The sequence below is a fragment of the Castor canadensis genome, chromosome 12, assembly GCF_047511655.1.
Source record: "Castor canadensis chromosome 12, mCasCan1.hap1v2, whole genome shotgun sequence".
NCBI lineage: Eukaryota > Metazoa > Chordata > Mammalia > Rodentia > Castoridae > Castor > Castor canadensis.
The window spans coordinates 12,685,256-12,704,901 of NC_133397.1; the positions used below are offsets into that span (position 1 = coordinate 12,685,256).

A 19,646-nucleotide genomic window follows, 5' to 3' on the forward strand; every position below is an offset into this window, starting at 1 on the left:
ATCCTGCTCCTGGGCTCCAGAGCCCCCTCTTTTCTAACAAGGCCACAAGCCCAGCCATGGAGCTTCTAACGTCATACAGAGATGTAGATGCTACCTCCAACTCCTGTCCCAAGCTGTGTTTTACAGTGACACTGCAGAGAAGGTATTAGACACAAAGGTAGACTGGATCAAACAAGGTGAACATCCTGGCTACAGACAACTGTCCCTCTTCTTCTTGAACAGATGTGGCTCTAAAAACGTGCAGTCAATTCATCATTTTCATTGTTGTAGGACTCTGACGTACTTGCAATTTTACACACACACACACTCTTAACATTTGTATTTATTTAAATTCACTTATTTTTTGGCATTATAAAACTAATACAACCTCATAAAAATGGTTTGAAAAATTCAAAGAAGTAGAAAAAAGGTATTTATTCACATTCCCATGAAGCAAAGACAATTACTGCCAACATTTATCCTCTCTTCCTATCTTTAATCCAGGCATAAGGATCTTTCTTAAAGCTATTTTTGAGGTAGAAGACATCTTCAACAAGTACACATCTAAGTGTATAGTTTGATCAACCAGCTTTCAGGTCAAGAGACACACTAGCACCAGAATCATAGAAGCCTATGTCGTGCTAACTCCCAGACACACACATTGGGAGTGCCAGAATAAACACTGTCCTGATTTGCGGCAGCTTTTTTTTTTTTGCCTGTTTCCATACTATATGTGAGTGGACTGCTCAACAAACTCATTAATATTTTTATAAGTAGTTGAAAATTGTTCGCCTGATTGCTGTATCCTGTTACGTTGTGTGAATATTTATCCTGCTTCTATCAAGGAGCATTTGAGCAGCCTCCAGTTTGGAATTACTGTCAGTAATGCTGCCCGTACGCATTTCTGAGCATATACCTCACAGTGAAATTGTTAACCCACAGAGTATGCTTATGTCCACAGTCAGTAAATCAAGCCAAACCTTTTCTAAAGTCTAGACTGATACTCTAGACAAGCAATTGTGATAATTCTGGTTGTTCTACATTCATAGGACACATACATGTCTTTTTAATTTCATTTTGATGATTTTTGTAAGTATCTAACGTTATCTTTTTATTTTTTTATTTATTTCTTCAGGGTGTACTGGTGTGGTGTCTGAATGCAGGGCTCCTGCTTGCTGGGCTGTCGCTCTGCTATTTGAGCCATCCCCCTGCCCAGTTCTCCCTCTTATGTTTTTAATTGGCATCTCAGCAGTGACTAATGAAGTTGAATAGTTCATCTATTTTTTGTGCCACTTGTATATCCTCTATTGGGAAGTATTTGTTATAGACTTTTACCTGTTGTTCTATTGGTTGTCCATCTTTCTTGTTTGTTGGTAGAGGTTTTTTAAAATATTTGGATACACATCCCTTATTAGACATATAAATTGTGAGAATGTTCTACTGTTTTTTGGGATTACCTTTTCATTGCCTTAATGATATCGTGTGATTAACAGAAGCTGTTTATTTTAAATTAGTCCAATCCATCTGTTTTTAAATTTAGGAGTCTTATTTTTGTATCATGCTTAAGCAATCTTTGTCTAGTCCAGGGTCACACAATGGCCTTCTTAGTTTTCTTTGACATGTAATATTTCTGCTCTAAGTAGAATCTTGTTAAGACCATGTACTGCCCTTCTTCTATCCACTCATAGAATTACATGTACACTTGTAATGTATTTTCCACAACAGTCTGTGTCTATTTCTTTTTTATTATAAAGTGAGTTATTCAAGAGCAGCAGAGGCACAATCTGTTCATCATTACACCCTCAAAGTGTGTAAGAATATCTGTAGTTTGGAGTTATAGATAAGAATTAGAAGCCTGGTGTTACTGCACTGTTTAAATGCTTGAAACTACATTACCAAAAACCTTTAGGGTTGTGCCTAGAGTAGATGTTATTCAAATAGGATTTCATGTCACATTTTCAATTTCTGTTCATCTTGAAAATCTACTTAATTGAGTGGGCGTATCAAATCATTTGATTGCCATCAACCAATTCAAGTATAGAACTAAAAATATAAACATGGTAAGAAATTTGCCACTTAGGAGAACTATGACTTCATTGAGAGGTAAATCAAGCCAACTGAAAGACATCAAAAATTTAAGACATAAAACTATCATTGCATTTCATAAAATAAACCTAAGCTTTACCGTATTCATATGGATGGGCTAGCTCAAGATAGGAAATTTAAAAACATATGAAATATGAAAGTTTATTTCAGAAGATAAATGAAATTCACATGCTCAGAAATGTATGTGATAAAAGGATTTCCTGTAAGAGCTTCCCCTCAGGAAAATTACAAATGACAAAGTAAAATGAAAGGCTCATTTTGAGCACAGAATAAGCATTTAATTTGAGGGAGGTCTACCAAGATCATGGTGTAACCAGAATCATTAATGAGGAAAATAGCTTTCTTTCAACTTCATATAATGGGGAGAAAAAAAAGAGGTTAGGCAAAATTTACTCCTGAAATAATTATTACTGGCACTTTTTATATTCATAGTTGCATACTGCTAATTAATTTAGAGTATGTAATACAGAAATAGATTAAACCACAAAACCAAATCAACAATTCCCAGCATAAAATTTAACATGAAATCTCATTACCATGAAGTGTGCTACATGGCTGAAAGGTTAACTTACTAAGCACTAATAGCATCTTACAACTTCTAAATAGCAGACACTATTACCAAGTGAGTTGCTAAGAACAGGACAGTTCCACATATGGCACAGGGTTCACAGAAACAACTCTTATTGGTCAACAACTATAATGTATAATCTGTTTAAGAAGTTGCTTTGTCTAGAGTCTAGTAATAAAAGAGTTAATTTTAGAGAAAACTTTTAGCCTCCTATGAACTGAGCTGATGGTACATATAAACTAGGAAAGGATTACAAACAGAACTCACATTATACTCAATCACTACCTTTTCTCCTCAACATACCTTTAAATAATTCAAAGTACCTCCCTACACCTAACGCTATAGCAAACTTCATCCTGAACTCAGAATATTAACAATGCAATCATTATTACTGGTAATATTTTTCAAAGTACCTATCAGAAGAAGGGAAAGAAAAAATACCCCATGAAACAAATCACTCTAATGTGTGACTCTGGTTCAACTCATTTGCTAAATAGTAGGCACAGCAACATTTTAGCTGCTTTCAATTTTGGGGGCTCTATATATTTCTCATGACAGCTAAGAAATCTGAGTGCATATGCGAGTGCTTACATGAAAATATCATCACTAACACACACACACACACACACATATATCTAATTGGGCACACTATTTCAGAGGATCTAAGGACCAAACACTTCTTAGACCCCCCTAGCATCCTTGGACCAAGATTATGAAAACTCTATTCAGGAAAAATAGAGATGTACGAAGAATATTTTAATTTTCTCTTTCCATGTCCATTTTTATCACTTTGGATGAATGTCTTTGGATTCAAGATATACCTCAAAAGTAAGTTTATTGAAAACATTTTTGGCATGTCAACATAATTTAGGACCTGTGCTAGAAATCAGGATCACCATGAAGAATAAGATATAGTCCCTGCTCCCAACAGTATCTTAGGGAAGAAAGCTAAGTAAGGAAAGTTTCCTTATTTCACCAAGGAGCTGAGCATTTATCAAAATGAACCCCATTCAAATATCCTCCCCAAGTAATAACAGAATTTATCCCTCCTTATCACAACCACATCTTACCTGTCTAGTTTATTTATTCCTTCTTTAACAGTATTTGTGACATCAACTTGTGCAGTGCTGCCCACCTGATTGCTGTATCCTGTTACACTATGTGAATATAACAGGTTTTATTTACCCTTCTTTTATCAAGGAACAGTTCAACTTTAACATACTGAGATGGGATGTCTATGCGAATCGTCTAGATGGTAGGCTGGCAGCTGTACATAAGAGTATGGAATTCAGGTAGAGCTATGAAGCAACAAATCATAAGCACGAAGTTGATACTTAAAGTCACAGTCATAGATGAGATCATCTAGGGGAAGAGTACCGACAGAGAAGAGTTTGTGTAAAACCATGACCAGGGATCTAACATTTAGTTGAGAAAATGAGGAGGAAGCAGGAAAGGCAATGAGAATAAGTGGCCAGGGAGAAATGGCCTGTCCCTGAAACAGGATGTCAAATGTTACTTAAGAGGTCAAATAAAATGAAGACTGAGATTTGACACAGAAATGTGAAAACAAGAGGTCACTAATAACCCAGATACAAGCTTGTCTGGTGAAATGGTGAGGAAAGAAGGCCGCATGGAGAGTGGTAAAGGATAGAGAAAGAGATGAAGCCACTGCTAAGCATAAACTAAAAGTAGTACAGGAAAAGTGGCTCAAAGCAGCAAACACTGACCCTACTGTGGGTAAGTAATATCACCAGGCTTCCTTAAAGGAAATGGTTAGCACACACACATTTCACTGCAACCAAGACAGACAACTTGAGTGTATAATTTTTGGAAAATAGCTTTAAATAGCAAATTTAGCATAAAAAGCACAAATGTATTCCTCATTGCTAAAACATAACCAAAAAACAAATCAAACAAAAAGGCAGAATAAAAGAAAGAAGAAAATCCTGGCATTCCAACAGTAGTACTAAGAGAAGAGAAAGCTAGTTTTAACTTTTGGGAGGAGTGGAAATCTATCGTGTAGATTTGCCAACCTAGTCAAAACCATATATGTTCACATTCCTGAGCATGGTGTGGTGGAAGCATCACAATGAGCCTAGCATTTCCTCCTTTGGTCAGATGACATGCTGAACGAAATGCATGAACAGACACTATGGACAGTGTTGGTACTACCAGGATCACTGATGTTATGATTCTGCAAACTAAGTCTCCCAGAGGAAATGTTCCATCAGGCAATGGTGCCAAAAAAGAAGCCCAGCAAAACAAGAACTAATGAGGACCTACTGTGTTTCTTGTAATGTAAGGGAATCACAAGAGCAAACAAGGCCAAGTGAGGACTGACAAGTTACCTATCCCGGGAGCCCATTTCCACTATTATTCCAGGGTAACACTAGAATTATTATACTATACAAAGGTGTATATAAAATGCCCAGAGTATATCAGTCTAAAATAAAGAAAAACTGGACACAATCTAAATGCTCAAAAGCAAAGCAAGAGATAAATAAATGATGGTGCGTGCTCAGTGAACACCCTGCTGCCATTAACAAATGGTTTACATGTAATGACAAGGGCAGACTATATGACACAAAACACTGCAGGAAAATGAAACAATATATATGGCTTTTAATAATTTAAAAGACAAAATAGTAATCATCAGGAGTCAAGAGAGTCACATAAAACTCTCTATACTCAGGAAAATTGTGGAAGGATAGGTTGTACATAGCGGCTGTACCTGTAACCCCAGCACTCAGGAGGTAGAGGCAGGAGGATCACGAGCTTCAAGACAGCTTGGGCTACATGGTAAGATGCTGCCTCAAAAAGAGAGAAAAGAAAAAAGATTAAATTTGGAAGGAAATATATAAACTCAAAACTGTTCATCTCTGGGCATTGGGAATCATGGGATGGACGGACAAAAAGAGAGGAAAGAATTTTATTTTTTAACATATTGCTGTCTAAATTACTTTTATATTTTAAAAAAGGTGAAGGTACAAAGTTACAACACATATCCATATACCACACTTCAAAAGTTATAAAAAACTTAGTATTTTTAATCATGGCTGGCTCATATCTAACTTTTTTTTATTTTTAAGAAATAATGATTCCCAAATTTTAAATCCACTCAAAAAGAAGAAGCAAGACAGCGTGTTGGCTCAAAGCTGTTATCCCTTCCAGCATCCAGGAGGCTAAGGTAAGAGAACCATGAGTTCAAGGTCAGTCAAAGCTACAGAGAGTTGAGGGTAACATGGGCTATGTACATAGCAGACCCTGACTCAAAAAAAAAAAAAGCCAAGCTTTTTTTTTGTCATGAAACACAAAAGAAAACAAAACGAATGTGATTCTCTTGAGTTAATTTTGTGTGTTAATAAAGCGGGGGAGTTTAACAGAAAAGTAGCACAGTAGAGCCTACAGAGCTGGGAGGGGTACCAAGACAGAGTGTCCTTGGTAATTTTGTGTGTGTGTGTGATATAAGGTAATGTTCCAGATTCATCTTTTACATGTGGACATTCCCTCAAGCCTACACTTCTTTCATATAAAAGTATCTTCATGTTATTTCTTATTTATCAAGAAATATAAGAATAAAAAACTCAGAAAAAAGCATAAGAGTTAATCTTCATAACATTTGGATAGGCACAAATTTCTTAGATACAACATGAAGAACACAAGAAATAAACTACCGATAGACAGGATATTGGCAATATTAAAAACTCTTGCACTTCAAAAGATACCATTAAGAAAAGAAAAATTGAAGTCATACTTTTAGAGAAAAATATTTTCAGAACAGGTACAGTGGCTCGGGCTTATAATCCCACCTACTCAGGAGGCAGAGATCAGTCTGAGGCCAGCCCAGTCAACGAGATAGTAGGAACCCATCTCAATAAATAAGTCAGGTGTGGTGGCACACATCTATGATCCAAGCTACATGGAGGCACAGGCAGAAGGTTTGCAGTCCCAGGCTAGAGCTGGAAAAAATATACAAGACCATATCTGAAAAATAACTAAGGCAAACGGGACTGGGAGCTTGGCTCAAGTGGTGGAGTAGCTGCCTAGCAAGCCAAAGCCCTGAGTTCAAACTTCAGTAGCACCAAAAACAAAAATAAAATTCAAATCACAAATCTGGTAAAAAGATTGGAATTCAGAACATTAAAAACAACAAGTCTTCCAGCTTAGAACAAAATAAATAACACAGCTAAAAATGGGCAAAGTGTCTGAACAGCCATTTCACCAAAGAAGGTACAGGAGTGACCAATTAGCACATAAAAAGGGGCTCACAGCCACTAGGTACTTGAATATAAATATTAAGCCCATAATAAGATAGAATGGCTTTAGTAAAAAATCCAATCAAATGCCAATCAAAAAGCCAGTTAACAAGAAGTATTAGGGAAGATGTGAAAAAGGAAGACCTTAAGTGATAAGAACCTATTCTCCCAAAAGGCTGATGTACGAAAAGTCTGGTCTCCAGCGCAAGGTTCAGAGGTGGGTCTTTCAAGAAGAACCCACAAGGACTCTGCCGTCATCAATGGATTAGTCCACTGATAGGTTCTTAATTTGATGGCATTGTGGAAAGGCTCTGAAAACTTTTGGAGGTGAGGCCCACTGGAGGAAGTAAGTCACAAAGGCATGGTCCTGGGGCTATGTACTGTCCTGGGCCCCTTTCTCAGTCTCTGCCAGCATCTGCCATGAGGGGAGTCACTTTGTCCCACCACACACTCCTCACTGTGAGCCTCTTCCTCTCCCAGAAGCAACAGAGCCAGGTGACCATGGACTGAAACCTGTAGGTCCATGAGCTAAAATAAATCATTCCTCCTTTTAAGTTGTTTTTTTGCAGATAATTTATCACAGTGATGAAAAGCTAACACAAATAGGCAGCCACTTTGAAAACAGACTGGTAGTTTCTTCAAATGTTAACATAAACATGCCATACAATGCAGAGATTCTACTCCAAGGTATCTGTGTCAGAATTGAAAACATATTTCTGTGCAAAGGTTGACATTAATGTTCTGAACAGCATTACCATAATAGCTGAGAAATGGAAACAATCCAAGTGTCCATCAACCAAAGAATGGAAAAGGAAGATGCTGATTGTGATACTGAGACAACAGCCATTTTGCTCACTTTTACTTAAATATTTCAAAAATTCCTTCTATAAGTTCAAAATAGCTTTCTTCTTAGACTATGCTCAAGTTCTAAACATTAATTAGCCCAATCATATAAATCTAGAGTTGCTTAAAATGTTCATGACAAGTTTTCTCACAGTGAAAATGATTTTTTAATGGGAACCCTAATTAGAGTTATCTGGGGAGAACACCATTGGCTAACTGATACAACTAATACTAGCTAAATAAAATGTTAATATACTCTAAAAGGCATAATAACCAACATTTATAAGAAAACTGAAATCTGTAATTTTGTAGTTACTCATAAAGTCTGCATTTTTCTATATACAAACAAATATCTTGATTCAGAGGGACAAAAACATTATCTTCAAATTTGTAGTATCTACTTATAATAATGCAAATGCTGCTGCATAATAATTGTATCTTTATTTTGCTTAATATATAAATAAAAATCATTTCACAACTGAAGTAATGAAAGTCTTAAGTATGAAGAAGATTAGACATCAAGTCAGCTCTCGTTTATGAGTTATAATGTAATGTGGTTATTATAGCTACTGTTAATGTGTAATACATGGCGTCTTAGAGCTAAGCACTGCATTTTAGTCTAAGGAAAATAGCTCTAACATTCTGCAATGTGCTCCATGAATCAAAGCCATAATATGTTCATTGAGGGTTTGGATTAGCACTTCATGAGATCTAGATCTACTACAACTTGCTGAAAGAGGGCAAAGGAAGTCAGAACAGCTTTTAAGGAGAAAAAAAAAAATTCATTCTGGAATAATTCTTTTCCTTTCTAAGTGGGCCATGTAGGGGACTGCTGGTGGTTGTCTTCATTTACTGAGGAGACTTTAATAGAGCAATATGTGCATACTTGCAGTAATACAGCACAGCCTGTACCAAAGAAGTCACCCCAGGGACCAGGCTGACACTTTGTAATTCATTGTAATAGCAGAAAAAAGGAAGCCCAAATGTCACAAAAGGATTTTCATGGATTTTATGAAGAAGGACGGGGATTCAAAATAAGCTCATGATGCTGAGTTCAGAATAAAGATGGTGGAATTCTATATGGATATGTCCCTAACAATAACCAAAACATAATAGGACCTCAATAGCCACAACACATTTAATGAATTAAACTGGAAATTCTTTATTCTTAGGCTAAACTCTACATCCTAATTTATTTTTTATTTCTTGTCTGTGCTTTGAATTTTAACCCTTTGATGCAAAGGATTTTCTTCCTAATATCTTCCATGAGTCTTCTAATTTTTCCCTCTTCTATATTCCATAAGTATTCCCCCATAATTTTGTGTCAGCCCTTTGTGGTATGGTTTGGTATTGTATGCTAACTGAAAGTATGTCATTTATCATTGTACTCTCTTCACAGAGTACTTGTCATACAAAGAATGTCTAGTACATGTTTGATAAGCTTAGTTGGAAACACCCACTCACTGCATAATGATTAGCACAGGGAGACAGAGAACTCTAACTAAGTAACACCAAAGATGTGAAAAAACCTAACCAGGGAATGGTGAAGAGTTTACCATTACTGGAACCTGTGCTTGAAAAGCACAAAAGATGCTGACAGAGAGACATTCAGAGTAGGAAACGGGCCTGGAAAAGTGTGTGGGGAGAGTGTGGATCAGAAGTTCAAAAGATACAAGTCTTAAAATCTCATGAAAAGTGTATCTTCAACTGGACCCTGAAAGACACCTCCTTCTAATACATAGAACACTTAGTGATCGCTGGCTATTATAAGAACTGCTCTGAATCCTATGGAGAAAACATCATAGAACTTACTGTGTTTTCACACCCAGTGAGGGAAAGCCAAATATTTACTAATCCGTCAAAGCATGTCTAAGGCTGAAATGTATTCACACCAGTGCAGGTCCCTGGAAAAATGCTACCATTGCCATAGGGAGTGAGTACAACAAAAGAAAGTCAACTGTTTACATTGCTGGTCACTAAGCACATACTCTGCTGAATGCCCAATTATGTAGAGTTATGATACCCATCCTGGTTGCCAGTAACCTTATGTGGCTATTTTAATATCTCACTAGCCAAGTTTCTAGTGTGCGATAGTTACACATGACCAGTGGCTACCACACTGGGCAGTGCAGGTATAGACTTCTCTCACTGAGGAAAGTTCTGTGGGTCAGTGCTTCCCTGAAGTAACCACTACAGGAAGAATAGGCACAGACTCCATATGGGCAAAAAGTCACACCACAAACGTCTCTGAAATCCTCAGATCACTTAGCACTGAACTGAGAATACATACATGTATTCAATACATTTAACTAATTAAATTCTAACATAAAAGAAAGAAGTATAGGTACCTCTTTGCCACTATGGCAAAACTTAAGTAACTCTATGAGTAGAGTCCACAACTGAAGCTTTGTACCAGAGCACTAAAAGCACTATATAGCCAGGCAAGATGGCTCAATCCTGCAAACTATAGCTATTCGGGAGGATGAGATCAGGTGGATCTTGGTGTGAAGCCACTCTGGGTGGAGGGAAAGCTTTTCAAGACCTACATCTCAACCAATGACTGGGTGTGGTGGGGCACACCTATCATCCCAGCTATGTTAGGAGGATGAGCTCAGGAGGATCAGAGTTTCAGGTCAGACCAGACAAAAAAGAAGTTCTTCAGGTCCCATCTCAACAAAAAAAGCTGGGTATGAACATCACAGCAATGATGGGAAGCATAAAATAAGAGGAACTAAGTTCAGGCCAGCCTGAACAAAAAAAAAAACCGAGACCCTATCTCAAAAATAACCAGAGCAAAAAGGACTGGGGGTATGTCTAACACAGTAGAGCACGTGTCTAGCAAGCTTGAAGTCTTGAGTTCAAATTACAGTACCACTTTTTTAAAAAGTACTATACAGCATATATAGTAATGAGTTTGTCAAAACGGCTATAGCCAATCAAAAAAGAAAAATGGTTAGATGCACCTCACACTATATGTATTCCAAGGCAGGTGTTAGAGAAATGACTGCACTGTGAAGATGAAGATGATCACTTGATGGAATTCTGTGGATGGGGGAGGGGTCTCTGCAGAGAGCCACCGCTTCTTAATTTATCTAGTTAGAATGTCAGAAACTGAGCTATAGTCTTTAATCTCTAAAAAATGCCAAGACCATGTTTCTAGAAATAGTTATGAAAAGTTAAGCCACATGAAACAGAGTTCCTCAACAGAAAACATGTCAGGGGGTGTGTTCTTCCCCCTTTCTCTCTCAGGGTACCATGAGATATATATACAGACATATATAAGATATATATATACACACACTTAATTGGTTCAGATAAATTTTCTCTGTAAGAATCACTACAAAGAAAATAGAAACAACAAAAATCCAATAAGAAAATGAGCAAGAAAACTGAACAGGTACCTCACAAAAGAATCTCTCCTGAGCGATCTTACTAGCAATCAGAAAAAATGAGAAACAAAACTATAACTAGAAATCACTCAATGCTTAGAGAGTATGTAAAATTTAGGAAAGTAACAACACTGAGATACTGGATTAGTTAATTGCAGTCCCATACACTGTTACTCAAAGTAAAATCAGTTTAAAAAACTTGGGGAAATCATTGGCATTATCTACTTAGGCTAGGTGCACACCTGCTTGACAGTGCACACCTCGAGTGCTGGGATATGCCCAAGAGAAGTATACACACAGGGCACTGGAGACAAGTACAAAATGATGATTTTTAGTAGCTAAAATTGAAAACAATGATTAATGTCAATCAACATTAGAGTACAAAATTGCAATATACACATATAGCAATTAATTGTACATAGCAATAAAAATGAATATGCTACGGTTACATATAATAGCATGACTGAATCTCAAACATAATATCGTGTGTGATTATTACTATGAAGTACAAAAACAGGTAAAGTTAAACTATTGTATTAAGGTGTGGGCTGGTAGTATTAAAATTACTTAAAAGAATATAAATCACAAGGATGAATTGCCAGCATTAGTCAGAACAGAAGTCCAGTGAGGCAAGGCTAAGGGAACACTGTGGAAGGCTGGCCATGTGCTATGTTTTTGTCTGCATGGTGGCTGTGGGTTTTTCAATGGTGGGTTCAGCTAGACATTGTTGTCTTGTGTATTTTTCTATATGAATGCTAGATTTCACATACATACACACACATACTGCTCAAAAGAGACTTCTACACACATACAGATGAGGTTAGGTGATCCATCCCATTTCATTCCACTCAGTCACCTTTCAAATTCCATTTCAGCTTACCTCCTGTAGGGCTTTGTTTATTATTGGTGAAACACTGACGTTTTCTCCTTCAGTATGGATCTGGAAATTTACTCTTTGATAAAGAATCTGAAACAAGAAGAGGCTAAATTACAAAAGAATTAAAGTTTTTAATTTGCCTCTCTTCTCAACATAGGCTGAAAATTGAAAAAAAATATTCTTTTCTCTTTTTGAAAAAAATCTGCAATTTCATAACGAAATTATGAAATTGCCTTTGGCAACAGGCTTACTTTAGGACTCCACGAAAGCTTCACCAGGAAGCGACAGTTTCAGGAGAGGGTCTTAAATATAAAAAACCTGGCAGACAATATAGTAAATGACTACAGATGAGCATGTAAATCCAATCCATGAGCATTCCTCCCCTGTGCAGATCTGGCCTGTGAACTGTAGGAACTTCAGCATCTCCCCAACCAAGGCTCACTGCCACCCTCAGTTTCCAAAGGACCCCACTTGCTTCAACTCACGTGGTTCCAGAGACATTTCACATGACCATTTCCTATGGGAAATTTTACTCTTGACAAACCTAACTTTCCCCTTCAAATTCAGCAATTTATTCTAATATTACTTTCAGTTTTTCTCAAGCCTGTCTTGTACCCTTTCTTCCTTACTATATTAAAGTCAAAGTACCATTTAACATTTTCATATTTTCAAATCCTTTTCCAAGTGACAATCTATTTTTCTTCTATAGTTGAAAATTAGAACTTTCATATTACTAAAACAAAATGACCATACATCTTCAATGCACACACCCAGCAGAAAGCACGAGACGTGGACCAGGATTTGTTTTATCTGACAGCACTCACTTCTGCCTGCAGAGAGTTGCTAGCAGCCACAAGAACTTCAATGCTGCTAGGAGGGCAATGTGTCAAAGCAAAAGCCAGGAGCTCCTGACGGGTGGCCAAGTCCTGGTAACCTTCTGATTGTCCTAACTGGCTACAAACATCCCAACTTTTAGGATAACCTGCAAAATTGGCAAGAAAACAATGAGTTCCTGAAGAAAGACTTATACCCAGTTGAAGATGAAGAATAAATACAATGGATTCTTACTCAGGTCTTGTACCAAAGGAAACTGTAGTCATTAGTGAAATGATATATAGAAATGCTTAAAGATCCTATGTTAGAAAAGGAAGATGAGTTGGTTTATTATCTAGAAAGTTCAGTGCTACTCCAGATGTTTCTCACCAACATTTAATTTTCAGAATAATTGAAAATGAATAGGAATAATCTATTCCTATGAGCTTTGATACTGAGTTTAAAAATCTGAATTCAGAATACTGCAGGAATGACTCAACCCAACTATTTAACACTCCTGTGACCTTGCAAAAAGTTCAATAGCACACTTCCTATGCTGCTACAAAGAGGCAATAATAAGCCACTTGCTCATGGGCTGTTGAAAGAACTAAGTGACATTTGTATTTAAAAGCACATTAGAAACTGCAAAGTGCTAGAGAAAGAGACATTAAGATAGATGCCCACATAGAATCATTCACTTTATAGAAGATGGATATCCAAGGTCCCCAATTCCCAGCAGAGATCTTTATCCTATACAACATTATACTCTGAGTTCTTAAAATATGCTTGTATTCTTACTAGAAGGAATTCCAGTTTTAAAGTAGGGCTTTTTTCCTAAGAGCAAAGGACTCGGTCCAGATAATTTTTCTAAATGTATAAAGCAAAAAATTAGTTTAGGAACTACCTTTATAGGAGTAAAATTACTCCAAAGCTCTATAAGTAAACAATTTGGAGTTGATAATGTATAGGTGTCTTAAACAAATAAAAATACCTGTTTTCAAAAACAGAGACTATGAAGGTAAAGGTCCTGTCTGGGGGTTGGTACCAGTGCGACGGGAGAGGATATAAGTAAAAGGTGTATGAGGGTGAATGTAATGGAAATAATTTGTACTCATGTAAAAAAATGGAAAAATGAGACCTGTTGAAACTATTTCAGGAGGAGCAGGGGGAGGATAAAGGAGAATGATAGAGGAAGTGAATTCAACTATGAGATATTGTACGAACTTTTGTAAAGTGTCACAATGTATCCCTAGTACTGTAATAAAATAATAAAAAAAGAATGAACTAAAAATCCCAGAATTTGTACAGAATATATTCTTCTGAACTTCATATTGCAAAATCACTTTGTTAATGTTAGAGAATGAAGTTCTTTTATGAAACCAGTTTTCTAGGGTTGAGGTTGTGAACTACTACACTGGGCTTTTCTCAGAGTTTTAAACATTTCCATAAATGTATTGCCCAAGATTGCCTCCCTCACCAAATTTAGTCATATTCCTGTACGCCACTTCTCAGCTAGGCCTCAACCTCTTACTGGGCCTGAGAACTTCCATTTTAACAAGAATTTTGCTTCAGTCAGTTGGGTTAGGATTTCTTCATCCTCATTATCTGATCAAATTCTTCATCTGTCCCCCTTGATATCTAGTTACCTTGGCCTGCCTTCAGGAAGGGTTTTATTAAATTAATTTAGCAAGAATCTCCCTACACTTGACATCTCTCCTTAGTAATTTTCCATCCACTCATCTCAGTTTGTTCACCACCCATAATGCCCACCTGTCCATATTGTTAGGATTGAGTCTAATCTCTCTCCCCTATTGTGATACCCTTAACACCTAACACGACTGTCTTGAATAAAGTCTTTCTTACTGTTTATAACAAATGTTAGAAAAATTTTTTCATTAATAGAAGACATACAAAAAGTGCATAAATCTAACTGGGTATATAGCTTAATGGTAGAGTAGAGTGCTTATCTAGTTTACATGAGGCCCTAGATTCAACCCCAGCACCAAACAACAACAAAAAAGTATCGTTAGTGCATAGTTCCATGACTGATCATGAAGTAAAGCACTGTCTTTTAACTACTCCCTACTAAGGTACAGACAGTGGGCTTTCCCATGCAGTGTTCAGGCATAGGTACAGAGCCCATGATAAGATCATATCACTTCCTCTTCCACTGAGAAATGTGTTCTTCAGATGAGCAATTATTCCACAATGGAATCTGCTTGTCCTCCAGAGACAAGATTTTGAATTTCAATATGAAAAATGTTAAGGTTACAAACTAGATTCCAATTTTCTTTACTATTGTGCTGAGTAGGGATACACTGTGGAATTTATAAGAGTTCTTACAACATATCAGATATATCATACTTGAGTTCACCCCTTCCACTAGATCGCAATTTTAAAACATGAGTTGAAAAGCACTTTCTTTTTCCAAATTAAAGAACAAAAATATTGACTATATAGACACAAATTGTCAATACTACAGATTTTCATTTTCTTTACCAAATTTATGAAGAAGCATTAAAAATTTTTACATAAAGTGTTCTTAAAATTATGAGCATATTTTAAATAGGAATGGAAAGCAGTGAAAATCTCAGTTAACATAAAATTTGAGTCCTTCAAAATATAAATATTTATATATAAGAGCACAGTATTCATACTTGTCAGTGCTAATAAAATGTATCTCAAGCCAAAATGTGGCTGGCTTACCAATCAGGTCAACTTATTTCAGAACAAACCTTTTCCATGATCCATCATGCAACAGGACATGAGCAAAGTGTTGTCCACTCACCTGCGGCCATCAGCTCTTGACAATGCACATTGGCTGCTTTGTAGTCATGGAAACGAAGTGCTTGTTCCACTAAAAGGATTAGAACCTGTCCACGCCTTTCTTCTGGGTCTTCCCCTATAAGCACAGGTCACATGCAAATGACCTAATTTGATTATGGCAGTATCAATTAATTACAGCTCATTAACACATCTTTCAAATTAATACAAAAACAAAACAGTTTGGACTGATTTTAAATGGTTAGAGGACAAAAGGGTATAGTAATTTTGACCTATCAACCTACTTATTGTGCATGAAGTAGCCTTCAGTCTCTGAAGCGATCAATGATTAATATCAGTTCCTAATTAAAATACCCAAACCAAAAAATCCAAACCAAAGGGGCCAACAGCCTTACATGGAAGTTTTAGTCTTTCTCCTACTAACGGAAAGAGAAGAAATACATGCTTCAAAAGAAACCAGGTTGTAATAGTGACCAGTAGATCAAGTGAGTATATAAAGATAATGAAATAGGAATATTTCTCATTTTTAAAAATCCAACTACTAAGTGCTGCAGTCACAGCACTTCGGAGGCTGAGGTAGGAGGATCATGAGTTCAGGGCCAGCCTGAGCCACATAGTGAGATCCTACCTTAAAAAAAAAAAAAGGATTAAAATAAAGTCAACTAATATTTAGAACCTAGAATCTATGTGTGATTTGGGGCACTGACAATGACTCTCTAGCCTTGCTAGGCCATCGCTGCGCTTGTTCTCCATGCTGATATTTTAGCGAACATCTTTACCTCTGGAATCTAACCAATTTCCTTATCTCCCCAGGGCAAAATCTGACCACCCTGGCCTGCCTTCAAGAATTCTGTATCCTGTTAGGTCTGTTTGCCCCTATGAGACTGCTTAGTAATTATCCATTCCTCTCCTCCCCACTTTTCCTTGTTATATTTATAGGTGAGCTTATATGGAGGCTGTTAGGCACAGCTACAGCACCTTGAGATTCTACTTATACAAACTGAAACCCAACTCAATAGACATAGTACAGTTTCATGGATCTATAGTCAACACATTTCAAAAAGCCAAAAACCAAAACAAAACCTATATTCACTAGGAACTTAACTGTACCTTAAATTTTTACTTTTTAACTTTGTTTTACATCTTAAACTTGCTTTGATTTAGTAATACAAACTTTTAAGCACCACAGATCAGTAAAGAATAGCTAGAAATCCAGTAGCATAACTTCTAAATAACTTGACTTACTTTTTGTTGTTGAATAGTAAGCATCAATAGTGACCAAGGTCACAGTGATTACACATACTATGCTAGAGGGTTTTCATTTTGAATTCATCTTTATAAAAATGTAGAATACATTCCTTCTGTTTGAAGAAAATGTTTGAGAAATAAATGTGTAAGTACAAAGTGCTTAAAAAAATTGAAAAAAAAAAATCTTAAGCTTACCGATTGGAAACCACCAAATACCTACTACTAAATCTAACAAGGAGTTAGTGGCTGCTTTTTCTAAAAGCATTGACTTTCACTTGGGCCCGCAAATGTCTAATGGGTAACTAAAAGCAGGATAAAAACTTGACATCACTGCTTCCATTTTGTACCTGCCTCCTTTGCTCTGATTCAATGTCTCCTGCAGTCACTCTGGATTCCAGAAACAAAAGGCCCGATGGATAAACAACTTATGACACAAGAGAAAATAAACTCATCGCCCCTCACATTCTTATGTGACAAAGCCCCTGCTGACCAGTCCTGAGATAGTGATCAGCCAGACCACAGTTTGACAGTGATTATGGCGTGCTTCTTGTAGCTGGGCCCCATTCTGCCCCTTCACTATATAGTAAGGGAGCTCTTGTCAGTACCCAAAAGGCAACACTAAGGACACTGAACCCCTTTTCTTCCTAGCATGATTATAGTAATTAAAGTTCCTTTCCTGTTTTTCATCATTACTTTTTCCATTTGGTTTTAGCTGAGCAAACAGACCTGACTTGTTGGTACCTCCAAAAGTGAGCCTCTAGTCTAAGACTCAATCAAAAACTGCTCGTTAAACTCTACTAGTCTTTCCATGTATATTTTTAATATTTATAAATACATGTATCTATAAATTTATTTATATAAATATACATATATATACATATATACTTAAAGGATATATTTGGTCTTGCTTCCTCAAACACATTACAAAGGTTTTCTTCTTGCATTGACTTGGCAGAGCCCTGAACAATTCCAGGTTTGATGCTATCTGATTCATGAACTGCTTGCTGTCTGTTATAATTAAACTTATTAAAATGTTAATGTGCCTAAGTTGATCTTTTAACAAACCCACAATCTCCTTCAACTACAGCAAAAGTTCATTGCAGTAGAGTCCCTACCCCTGTAGCAAAAGTCTGGAGTACTCTCCTTGACTGTTTTAACAAGTGTCAAGAACTAGTTTTTTAAGAGAATCCACAGATGTCAATGATACACATGGATGTATATATCAAGAAAGGCAATAAAATAAATTTTATATTATCTTAAATCTGTGCTTCCTTAAGCAGCACAGACAGTAAAACTGGAAAGATAAAGAGGAAATTAGCATGACCCCTAGACAATGCTGAAATGCAAATTTGTAAAGAATCCCACTTAAAAAAATAAGAACAAAACCCACGTGTTACTTTACCCATGTAAACAGAATCCCTATGACATTATTACACAATCCCAAACACTCCCTGTATTACACAGTAAGTTTTGCCTTTTTTTCCTCATAAAAGGATAACAGAAAGAAAAAAAGTAACAATAAACAAGGAATGATAAATCTTCTTACTTTCAACATATTATAAATTAGTACTAAAATATCTTGCTATTGGTTAATACTATTTCCTATAAACTATTTGTTTACTTAGAAAAGGAAAAACAAACTATCCTATCTATCTTTCATGTCTCTTGGTTGGGAGGACCCCTGTAACAAAAGACAGTTAACGAGAAAAAACACACATAAGTTTAATAACACAGACTTCTAAAATACACACACACATAAAGAGAGAGAGAGAGAGAGAGAGAGAGAGAGCCAGCAAAGAAAAGTAGATATATCTCAAAGAAGTAGCTTTAAAATACCATAGAATATTGAAAGAAAGAAAGAAAAGTGTGGGGGAAGCCAGTAACATGGAGGTGCCCTGGAAGCATGGCAAGCAAGGGAAATGTTTGTTAGGCAAGTTGGTACCTTCTCCAGTGCTAAGTCTTTAATGATACATAGTCCTCCTCTTCCTAACAGAGAGAGGGAATACTAATAAGTATGACTGGACAAAAAGTTATTTCTCCTCTGCAGAGCTTCTCCTATGTCTGTAGTTTCTCAAAATAATTAGCATAAAATAATTCTTTACCAAATAGGCATATTCTGAGGTGGTATATCACAGTAGCCTATAAATATATTTTGGGATGGTACATTTTTCTTCTCAAATAAAAACTGATCTACTATAATATGAATAATTTTTTTAAAAATCCATCAATATTTCATTTAAGACAATGGTCCAAACTAGTGTCATATCTAAGAATTTCAAAATGAAAGGATCATAGTTTTGACATAAAGCTTATTTAAAAGTGAAAAAAAATTGAGCTAGAAAAGAAGCAGAAAGCAGTCTTATCTGAATTTGCCTTATCTGACTAAAACAGTCTCCCTAAACCACAACTGTTATTTTAAAAGCCCTCCAAGGGGTTTTAAATTGAATTCCCAGGAGGGAATTCAGCTGCCATAGACTGAGTGCCATTCCCAGAAGCATGGAAAAGTCCAAAAGAACCTTCCACTCCCACCTCACTGGCATTTTGTTACACCTTTACTTCCAGTCTTTCTGAGAACTACTCATGACTGACTTCTGCATGTATGCATAAAAAAAATCTCATTTTTTCCTATTAATCTTCCTGCTTTCCATTAATTTCAAGGTTCCCCAACTAACCATTTGAAACTACATGGGTAAAGACACCCTCCCAACAGGGACTTTGAATTTTATTTTATTGCCTTTTCCCTTTGAATATTCTTTTTCTAGTCGTACTAAGTGACAAATATG

At 36.4% G+C, this 19,646-nt stretch overlaps 1 protein-coding gene and 1 non-coding gene across 3 annotated transcripts in view; one reads left to right on the top strand and one right to left on the bottom strand.

The window, feature by feature from the left end:
* Nbas (NBAS subunit of NRZ tethering complex) overlaps positions 1 to 19,646 on the bottom strand; it is a 361,792-nt gene that overhangs the window by 141,009 nt on the left and 201,137 nt on the right. For both annotated transcript variants that reach the window (XM_020168280.2, XM_074049201.1), the window contains exons 33-35: positions 15,620 to 15,733; positions 12,843 to 13,000; positions 12,022 to 12,108 (exon numbers count right to left, since the gene is read on the bottom strand). In XM_020168280.2, coding sequence (XP_020023869.2) covers positions 12,022 to 12,108; positions 12,843 to 13,000; positions 15,620 to 15,733 — 359 coding nt within the window. The remainder of the gene's footprint in view (positions 1 to 12,021; positions 12,109 to 12,842; positions 13,001 to 15,619; positions 15,734 to 19,646) is intronic.
* Positions 18,128 to 18,234, top strand: LOC141415223 (U6 spliceosomal RNA). The gene has a single exon (XR_012440229.1). It is a non-coding gene; the product is annotated as a U6 spliceosomal RNA (small nuclear RNA).